We start from the raw sequence: 10,347 nt of genomic DNA, 5'->3' as shown, positions 1-10,347 counted from the left end.
TTGGATATCACGAAATTGTGAAGAAAAAGGGGGTAAAATGAAAACAACAAAAACATATAAAATAAAACTAAGAATTGCATACTTTGTGGCAAAGCCTGCCAGTAGATGGCATAACACTACCTTGTCTAGTTTCCCTCAATAAAACTTCCTAACTTCCCAAAACTTAAGTTTACTGGCTATTAATTACAACAATAATGAAGTGTGCTTGTAAAAATCTATATGAATACAATTCCACTCCCATCATGTATTTCTATTGACATTATTCTAATAAAATATAAAATAGTTGGGCCTACCATATCTGATTATGTTAATCTAAAACGACATCCATATAGACTGCATTGGTAATACATAAATAAATGCAGCCAAGTTATTTCATGAGCAGATATGGTTGGAATAACTATAGTGCTGTATTCTGTGTACATGTGGGCGGTGTCGAACCTTGCCGTGAGAGACGCTACTTAAGCTGCGTTCAAATGCTAGTCGGTACTAGGAAACTCGGAAATGTTCGACTTGCTGATTGGTTGAACGCGGCACGTGTATAGCTATAAACAATTAGCAAGTCGGACATTTCCGAGTTTTCTCGTTCCGAAGTGCACGTGAACGCGGCATAAATCGTTTCTTTCTTGGTCTTGGGTTGGTCCTCAGAGGGGAGAGAGCGCTTATGGAGTCTGTGGTTACATAGTATTTCCTCGGGTAACTCGATGCGCTGGAAGGGGGAAGGCAGAAGATCCCTCCTTGCCGACAACGCATTGAGACTTCCAGAAATCTGTCGCCTTCTGAAGAAGTTAGAAAAGAGGAAAATGGCTTCTAAAGTTACAATCGATGGAGTAAGTTTTGTATAGACAGAATATATGGAACCGTTACGTGTATCCGCCTAGTAAGCAGAGGTCGCACTGTCTACATTAACATAGAAAATGAAATGTATGTCATTTCAGCTGCAGGAACTGATAAAGGAGGCATTGGACGACTGCCATAATATTTCTTATCGTCGGGGAGTTCTTTTTTGTCACCAGAATGGAATGGTAATTGGTGCATTTTCATGTAAACTTTCAGCAGGATTATTGCACACATGTTGACAAGTGTTTGTGTTTACTTTATTGAAGCAGCCCAGATTGTGCATTTGTCTTTCTGAACAGTTACGTCATAACCTACTGCTGAACAATTTTTTTTATTCTCAAACAAAGCACTTTTATGGATAATCACTGATCAGTTATTTCATCTGAAAACTGGACACAACGTCAGAAAGACAGAGGACTACAGGCAATGTCTCTCTCACGGATCTTCTTATACCCACTGTAGGTTTTTCTTTGACACTGCAAAAATGAAACAGACACTGCATCTCTGTGTGTTATGGCTGTTGCTGGTATGGAACACAGGGGCCTCTGACAGGAGACCCCTCAAAAGGACAATCTTACGACGAACATCCCTCCAGGGCGGGGTTTTTAACAGAACACAAAATGTGTTGAACTCTGACAGTATTGCTCCTTCCGCTGGTGGTATAAATGTATCCCCTATAATGAGCCATCGTGACAGAATGCAGAGAGATGAGAAAGCTGAGCCTCTTAGAAGAAGAAAAGGACCACCAAGCAGAAGGATGATGCCAAGCAGAAGAATACCCCAACAACCAAAGAAACCCATAAACCAGGTTGGCAGTGGCACATCTCAAGACAACAGTAAACCAGTGACAGGGGTGGCGGTTCAGCCTCAGTCCACACCAGGCCGAACCGTCCCCGGCAGCGCAGGCTCTCTCAACGTCCTGGCCACCTTCGCTGGGAAGAACCGGGTCCTGGTCATCTCCGCCCCACATGACTCAGACGGTTACTATCGCCTGATGATGACCCTCCTCAAGTCGGACATCTACTGCCAGATGGCGGAGTGGCACATGCAGATGATAGTGATGTTCCACCAGGAGGGAGAGCGGGGCGGGAAGGTGCGGCGGGTCAACGCCAAGGGACAGGTGACGGAGGAGCCCCTGGATACGGTCCTCATCCCTAGGCTGATGAACTTCCTGAAGCTGGAGGAGGGGAAGTTTGGCATGGTTCTCCTGAGGAAGACCCTCCAGGTGGAGGAGAGGTACCCGTACCCGGTCAGGCTGGAGGCTATGTACGAGGTGATGGACCAGACCCACATGCGCAAGCTGGAGAAGGCCAGGCAGAGGGGCTTCGTGCAGAGGTGCAAGGCGGCCGGTGTTGAGGGCCAGGTGGTTGAGTCTCAGGACCAGGGGGTATTGACCACGGGGTCAGAGGTCAGAGTGAACTCTACAGTGGAGAGGGGGCCAGTGAGGAAAGGGGTGCAGAGACCAGCTCAAGGACCAAAGGCTGTGACAGTTACCACAACCCGACCAACCACAACCACCACAAAACCAACTATGACCACAAAGGCAACCACACTTACAACAAAGCCAACCACAACCACCACAACAAAACCACCACCAACAACAAAAGCAACCACGACCATAACTACAGCAAAGCCAACCTCAACCACAACCACCACCAGAAAAACAACCACAACACAACCAACAACTACTACAACCACCACAAAAGTAACCTCCACAACAAAACCAACAACCACCACAAAAGTAACCTCCACAACAAAACCAACAACCACCACAAAAGTAACCTCCACAACAAAACCAACAACCACCACAAAAGTAACCTCCACAACAAAACCAACAACCACAACAAAAGCAACCACGACCACCACCACTACAAAACCAACCACCACAACAAAACCAACAACCACAACAACACGACGAACCACAACCACCACAAAACCCACAGTTCTGAAGCCCTTGGACCCCCAGACAACACCACACTGGGACCTAGAGGTCCCCACCACAGACGAATCCTCCTACATCCTCTCAGAGACCCACAAAAATGGCATAGATGACGTTACAGAATCCCACAGAGACCAATATGAAGAAGACACAACCGACGATACCAAACATGGCCGACAAGTTGTTACCTCTCCAACTCAGCTCACTAACGACAAACCAACTGAAGGTGGGGAAGAGCTGGGCAGTGAACTTAAGGTTGACTCTGATGCACAGGTGGAAACAGCTTCCCCCAAGAAGAGCAAGGTCAAGCGGCCTGTCAATGCAGAGAGGAAGAAAAAGGCTGATAAATCAGGCAAAAAGAGTAAAGCAGACAAGAAAAGGTTGAAGGCTTCTAAAGACAGTGATGGTGGCTTCTATCGTGGCAGGAGACCAGGGAAGAAGGCCGTTATTAACCAGGAGAAAGAAGCAGACAACAAGAAGCCCCCCACAAAACAGCCAAACCTCTTAGTATCCTTTTTTGGTCATTTTGAGAAGAGACGACGTCTACTTGTGAGTATTCTGTTGTATTACATAAATGTATTGATTAAATCTGATATGAAGCATGCATATTGGTACACTAGAACAGAATATAACTAAATAGAATAGAACTGAACAGAATAGAACTGAACAGAATAGAACTGAACAGAATAGAATAGAACAGAACTGAATAGAATAGAACTGAACAGAATAGAATAGAACTGACTAGAACAGAACTGAACAGAATAGAACAGAATAGAATAGAACAGAATAGAATAGAACAGAATAGAACAGAATACAATAGAACAGAATACAATAGATACATGATACAACACTCACTTTTCTTTCCCTCCCAGGTGATCAGTACTCCAGACGAGGAGAATCCTATGTACACGCAGCAGAGAGATGAGTATCTGGAGCATGTGTGTGAATTGGGCGTCAGAAAAATCTCTCTTATCACCATCTTTGGCTCTCTGACCAATGGCACCATGAAGATGGACCATTACCAGGCTGGTAAGTAAAGTTTTGAACTTTGTGTTGCTAATTTTCAATTCTATTTTACTCTGATGACAAGTGTAATACAAGTTTGTGGTTACAGAGAAGGATCAGCCTCTGAAAGGCATGAAAGAAGAGGACTTCACAAACCAGCCCCTCATCAGAGCCTTGAGGAATGAGTTGGGACTGATATTTGACGACTACTATATGGTGCTGACCGACTTTGATATGAAAGTGAAGGTTGGTTGGCCTTGTTTCCCTATAAAGCTTACTGCGGTATAATTACAATGTATTATTGTATACTGCTGCTTAGTATTGTGCATCCTGGAAGACCTTATTTTGATGAAAGAGCGTTTAACCTTTCGGTCCTATGTCTGAGTGAAAATCCATCATGTCGGTTGAGTGCTTCAATAACTCCATTTTACTGCAGTGAATTGATACAGTATCATCCGTAACACTTTTTCTGTCTATAGATTGGTGATATGGTTTTCTGTCCCCATTCACAGCAAGAATATGAGGTGCCCATCGCCATGACGGCTGTGTTTGACTACGTAGACACATTCTCTTCTCGCATCAAGGAGATGGAACAGCAGAAGAAGCAAGGAGTGACGTGTAAGAAAGAAGACAAATCCAAATCCCTGGAGAACTTCCTCTCACGGTACTAGTGGGCTTTTGTTATTATCTAGGACTATGCAATTGCAATATAAGACTGTGTGACTGCAGTTTCAAGTCAACACAACTGACAAATACACTTGCCTAAAACGGACACTGACATCCTGTGTGCTCCTGGTCGAACATATATGCAAATAAATAAAGAAATGCATTTGTAACCTTTTTGTTCTTCTCAAAGGCTTGTGGAATTTAGTTTGTATATATTTGATGTCATTGTTTGTTCTGTGTTGAATTTTTCTAGGTTCCGCTGGAGACGCAGGCTGTTTGTGATCTCGTCCTCTGACGACGAGGAATGGGCCTATCAGCAGCAGCTCTACGCCCTGACTAGCCAGGCCTGCAATCTGGGTGAGTAGTGATGTCACACTGTTGTCTCAGGCCTGTTCGGTACATTAGACGTTTCTTGATGATTTCACTGGGGCCCTTAAGTGTTTGTCTTGGCTGCGTCACAGCCATTTGCGGAGATGTTCAGAATGTGTGGCCACACTTTGGTCAGCTAGGGTGACAGGTAGCGTAGCGGTTAAAGCGTTGGGCCAGTAACTGAAAGGTTGCTCGTTCGAATACCTGAGCCAACAAGGTGAAAATCTGTCGATGTGCCCTTGAGCAAGGCATTTAACCCTAATTTGCTCCAGTGGTGCTGTACTACTATGACTGACCCTGTAAAACAACACATTTCACTGCTCCTATCTGGTGTATGTGGCAATAAAACATGATCAAATCATTTTTGCCTGTTACTTCAAGAGCAGACCTATTTCCTGAATCCCTCACCAGCTCGCTCCCTCAAGCTTATAGAGAGAGTGCAGGGAGGGTTATCTCTCAAATACCACTCCTGAAACACACTGTCCTCATCCCTGGTTGTTACTGTCTGTCACTGTTGGTCCAACGAGCCACGCTGTACAAGCATCATGATATATCTTTTCAGAGTTGAAATGAACTACTAACATAACTATTAACAGAAGATAATCTCATGGAATGTCAACTTATTTGTAGCTTGCAGAGTCTGTCACAATGAGTTTTAACTGTTGCAAAATATGTAACAAACTGCATTAGCTATGCAAACAAACGGAAGGGAATTGTTGGCGTTTTAGCTATAACATGCCTGAATTGTTTAGGTTAGAAAATGGACACCATTCTAAAGCTGGGTTACGATAGAGGTCTCTTGAGACTCGCCAGAATGTTTGGTATTTGGTTTTGAGCCTGTTGTAGACAATGTGGTCATCTACTGATGAAAAACAGGGTTCTTAGTTTGGGAGGACAGGCTATTGTTTAGCTGCCAACACAGTCTTTCTGTGGATGACATTAATAGTACTGGGATGAAAGATCTGCAAATTAGAAACATTTGGGGACAAGACCGTTGAGCTTCAGTTGTATACATGACATCAAACAGGCCATGATTGGGAGTCCCATAGGGCGGCACACAATTGGCCCAGTGTCGTCTGGGTTAGGGTTTGGCCGGGGGTAGGCCATCATTGTAAATAAGAATTTGTTCTGAACTGACTTGCCTAGTTACATTAAAACCACTGCTTACGCCTATATCCAAACCTTCACATGTACTAGATGTCTTTGGGAAGGCGCTTGGGCTTGGTTTGAAAGGGGTTTGATATTCAGCATAAGAGGTGCAGTGGTGTAATGTGAAATGACGTGTTTTCACCTCGCTCTACTCAGGCCTGCGCCACTTGTCTGTGCTGAAGCTGATTGGAAAGGACATGGAGGATATGGGCGGGACCCTTGAGCTATACCCAATCAACGGTAAGAAACAGAGCTACTGTTACCATATTGGTGGGAAAATCCTGAGCTTATATAACTGAAGATTTGATTTAGGTTTAAGTCTTCTTCTTCTTCCATTCCTCTTCTAAACATTATGTTGTTCTTAATGTATGAAATCAATTAAAGTTAACCCCTCAACCCTGCTTGTGTCACAGGGACTGCCACTGTGGAACGTGAGGACGTTTCTCCCTCTCTTGTGCATGACATCAGGAACTACTTCCAGATCAGCCCAGAGTACTTCTCTATGCTGCTGATGGGGAAAGATGGCAACGTCAAGTCCTGGTACCCGTCTCCCATGTGGTCCATGTCCATCATATATGATCTGGTTGACTCCATGCAGCTCCGCAGACAGGAGATGGCTATCCAGCAGTCCCTTGGCATGCGCTGTCCCGAGGATGAGTATGGGGGCTACGGTCATGACAGAGACCCGGATGGTTACCACCGTGGATATGGTTACTAAAGGATTGAGAATAGGATGTTCCCCTCAGGATGTGTTCCATTTTCTATTTAGGCCTGGTTGTGGCCTTGTCCCAGGAACTATATGAAGCCATTGTATGAATGGCATTTCATGAAGGCTTTTCTTTTGCATTTTGATAACTGTGACGTTTTTATAAGAATTTACTTTTCTATAATAGATTATGAAAATGCAACATACTTTTTCTTCCATTACATTTTTGTCTATTGAATGTATGATTTGTTTCACAGGGAGAATGGAGATTTCAGATTCAAAACATTTGGCAATTGCCTTTTATGTTGTGCATATATTTGTTATCTTGTATGTAGATATACAGGTAACTGCCAAAATAAAGGAAATACTTGAGTAAATGAGGGATACAAAGTGTTTTGAAAGCAGGTGCTTCCACACAGGTGTGGTTCCTGAGTTAATTAAGCAATTAACATCCCATCATGCTTAGAGTCATCATCAATCAGTTGTCACAAAGTGCTTATACAGAAACCCAGCCTAAAACCCAAAAGAGCAGGCAATGCAGATGTAGAAACCCAGTGGCTAGGAAAAACTCCCTAGAAAGGCCAGAACCTAGGAAGAAACCTAGTGCGGAGTCAGGCTCTGAGGGGTGGCCAGTCCCCTTCTGGCTGTGCCCGGTGGAGATTATAAGAGTACATGGGCAATTAAGGCCAGATCGTTCTTCAACCCCACCCAATTTGCCAAATCAGAGCCCCCACACCACCAGAGAGATATCAACAGACCACCAAATATAGCCCACGAAGATCTCCCCCACCACACGAGCCCAAAGGGGCGCAAAACCAGACAGGAAGATGACATCAGTCACTCTACTCACTCAAGTCGAGTATACCAAAAAATGCCTGGCACGTTGTGATGCACCCCTCTTAGGGGCTAGCAAAGCCAGTGACTCAGCCCCAGTAATAGGGTCAGAGGCATAGAATCCAGTGGAGAGAGGGGAGCCGGCCAGGCAGAGACAGCAAGGGGGTTTCGTCACTCCAGTGCCTTGCCGTTCACCTTCACACCCCTGGGCCAGATTACACTCAATCATATGACCTATTGAAGAGATGAGTCTTCAGTAATGACTTAAAGGTTGAGACTGAGTCTGCATCTCTCACATGGATCGGCAGACCATCCCATAAAAATGGAGCTCTATTGGAGAAGGACCTGCCTCCAGCTGTTTGCTTAGAAATTCTAGGAACAATAACGATGCCTGCGTCTTGTGACTGTAGCGTACATGTAGGTTTGTACCGCAGGATCAAATCTGACAGATAGGTAGGATCAAGTCCATGTAATGCTTTGTAGGTTAGCAGGAAAACCTTGAAATCAGACCTAGCCTTAACAGAGACCAGCACTGGAGTAATATGATCAAGTGTTTTGGTTCTAGTCAAGATTCTAGAAGCCGTATTTAGCACTAGCAGATGTATTTATTTCGTTCTTTATCCAGGTAGCCGGAGAGTAGAGCATTTCAGTAGTCTAATCTTGAAGTGACAAAAGCATGGATTAGCTTTTCTTCATGATTTTTTTACAAAATGTTTCAGATTTTTGCAAAGATACGAAGATGGAAAAAAATGTTTTTTAAATATTTTTGATAAGGGTCCAGAGTAATGCAGAGGTCCTTCACAGTTTTATTTTAGATGACTGTACAACCATTGAGATTAATTGTCAGATCAAACAGCACATCTCTTTGTTTCTTTGGACCTAGATCCAGCATCACTGTTTTGTCTATTTTAAAAGTAAAATAATTGCCGCCATCTACTTCCTTCTGTCTGAAACACAGGCTTCTATTCTATTCTATTCTCGTTCTGAAAGTATTCAGACCCCTTGACTTTTTCCACATTGTTTTACGTTACAGCCTTATTCTAAAATGGAGTGGACTATGGAGAGCCGTTGAATGGCAGCTGTCATACTACTGCATTACTACTAGTGCATTTAGTCCATATCTGCCTTAACCCGCACTGTGGGCCTTGTCTTTGTTCTCTTGGTATAATAATGTCATTTGTATAAGTAAAATGATGTTAAATGTTATATATATATATATAAGATCCACCATTGAGCACAAAAACAACACTTGTCACAGAATATTTTACATAGAAATAACATTAAAAAAAAAACAACACTCAAGACATGAGGAAAGTAGAACTTTGAAGTTCATGACCTTTTCGGTGTGGGTTGTTCGACCAATCACCCTTTGACAAGATGGATAAACTTGATATATGGAGGTACAATTTTGGGGCTTCACCATGTTTCATTGAAATGTACAGCTGTGTGTCGTCTGCGTAGCAGTGACAGTTGACATTGTGTTTCCAAATGACATCACCAAGAGGTAGCATAGTGAAAACAATAGTGGTCCTAAAATTGAACCTTGAGGAATACTGAAGCTTAACATTGATTTGTCAGAAGACAAACCATCCACAGAGACTAACTGATATTTTTCCAACAGATAAGATCTAAACCAGGCATGAACTCGTCCGCGTAGACCAATTTGGGTTTCCAATCTCTCCAAAAGAATGTGGTGCTCAATGGCATCAAAAGCAGCACTGAAGTCTAGGGGCACGAGGACAGACACAGAGCCTTGGTCTGACGCCATTAAAATGTAATTTACCACATTTACAAGTGTGGTCTCAGTACTATGATAGGGTCTAAAACCAGAATGGAGCGTTTCGTATACATTATTTGTCTTCAGGAAGGAAGTGAGTTGATGAGAAACAGCTTTTTTCCAAAATAATTGAGAGGAATGGGAGATTCGATATAAGCCGATAATTCTTTACATTTTCCAGGTCAAGGTTTGGCTTTTTCAGGAGAGGCTTTATTACTGCCACTTTTAGTGAGTTTGGTACACATCAGGAGGATAGGGAGCCATTTATTATGTTCAACATAGGAAGGTGAAGCACAGGAAGTAGCTCTTTCAGTAGTTTAGTTGGAATAGGGTCCAGTAGACAGCTGGGAGGTTTAGAGGCCATGACGTGTCGAGATATACAGGATAAAAACACTAGAGTGTCTCTATTGATCCGAGGTCCTGGCAGTTCTGTGCAGACTCAGTATAACTGAGTTTTGGAGAAATACGCATATTCAAACAGGAGTCCGTAATTTGCTTTTTAATGATCATGATCTTTTCATCAAAGAAGTTAATTAATTCCTTTTTAGTTAGCTTTGCGACAGTGTCAGAAATCTATTTTGAATAGTTTTTTATTCTCCTCAGGTTGTAAAGGTAGGTTGATCGAGCAGCATTATGGGCTTTTTGATATTGCACGGTACTGTCTTTCCAGGGGCGAAAATCTGATATCAACTTTGGAGGGGGCAATTACCTGAAATTTTCTCAAGAGCAATTCCTGAGGGGGACACCAAAAGTAGTGCTGTAACACATAGCCTACATTGTAATATGGTAAATGTATATTGAGGAACCAAAGAAATAAGGTGTTTGCCGTACTCCTAACTACCGGTACCCAAAACTACACAACAGCAATACCATTGCGTTTAACAAATCTTAGTTCAGTCACCAGTTTAAGTTGAGAGTGGGGGTATCCATGGCATTTTCCAATTATGTTCCTATTTTACAAGTCAAAAAAATTTAGAACCTTTCATAATGTTGCCAAACAAAGACTCAACAAACTTACTTGAGACTCCCTGTCTCTGCCAGTCTGTCCCTGCATATCTGTCCCCA

General features: G+C 43.1%; 1 protein-coding gene across 2 annotated transcripts; it reads left to right on the top strand.

The window, feature by feature from the left end:
• The first annotated feature begins 595 nt into the window (after positions 1–595).
• On the top strand, positions 596–7,048 carry LOC106575787 (coiled-coil domain-containing protein 80). Of its 2 annotated transcripts, XM_045699310.2 has the most exons (9): positions 596–827; positions 936–1,022; positions 1,300–3,325; positions 3,649–3,805; positions 3,891–4,027; positions 4,294–4,445; positions 4,701–4,804; positions 6,122–6,205; positions 6,379–7,048. In XM_045699310.2, exons 2-9 carry the CDS (start codon positions 1,015–1,017, stop codon positions 6,681–6,683), a joined length of 2,973 nt encoding a protein of 990 aa, XP_045555266.2. In that variant the 5' UTR covers positions 596–827; positions 936–1,014; the 3' UTR covers positions 6,684–7,048. The 2 variants fall into 2 exon arrangements, with proteins under 2 accessions (XP_045555266.2, XP_082819737.1); XM_082963611.1 differs by having other exon boundaries at positions 596–1,022.
• The last annotated feature ends 3,299 nt before the right edge of the window (positions 7,049–10,347 follow it).

The sequence above is a fragment of the Salmo salar genome, chromosome 17, assembly GCF_965601325.2.
Source record: "Salmo salar chromosome 17, fSalSal1, whole genome shotgun sequence".
NCBI lineage: Eukaryota > Metazoa > Chordata > Actinopteri > Salmoniformes > Salmonidae > Salmo > Salmo salar.
The sequence above is the reverse complement of the archived record's forward strand: the minus strand, read 5'-3'. Positions and strand labels throughout refer to the sequence as shown.

What these genes read in the sequence shown, in the direction of transcription:
- LOC106575787 (XM_045699310.2), top strand. An exon ending in AGAAGAGACGACGTCTACTT is followed by an intron (nt 3,326 to 3,648) that starts GTGAGTATTCTG and finishes TTTCCCTCCCAG; the next exon opens with GTGATCAGTACTCCAGACGA. An exon ending in CTGGAGAACTTCCTCTCACG is followed by an intron (nt 4,446 to 4,700) that starts GTACTAGTGGGC and finishes GAATTTTTCTAG; the next exon opens with GTTCCGCTGGAGACGCAGGC.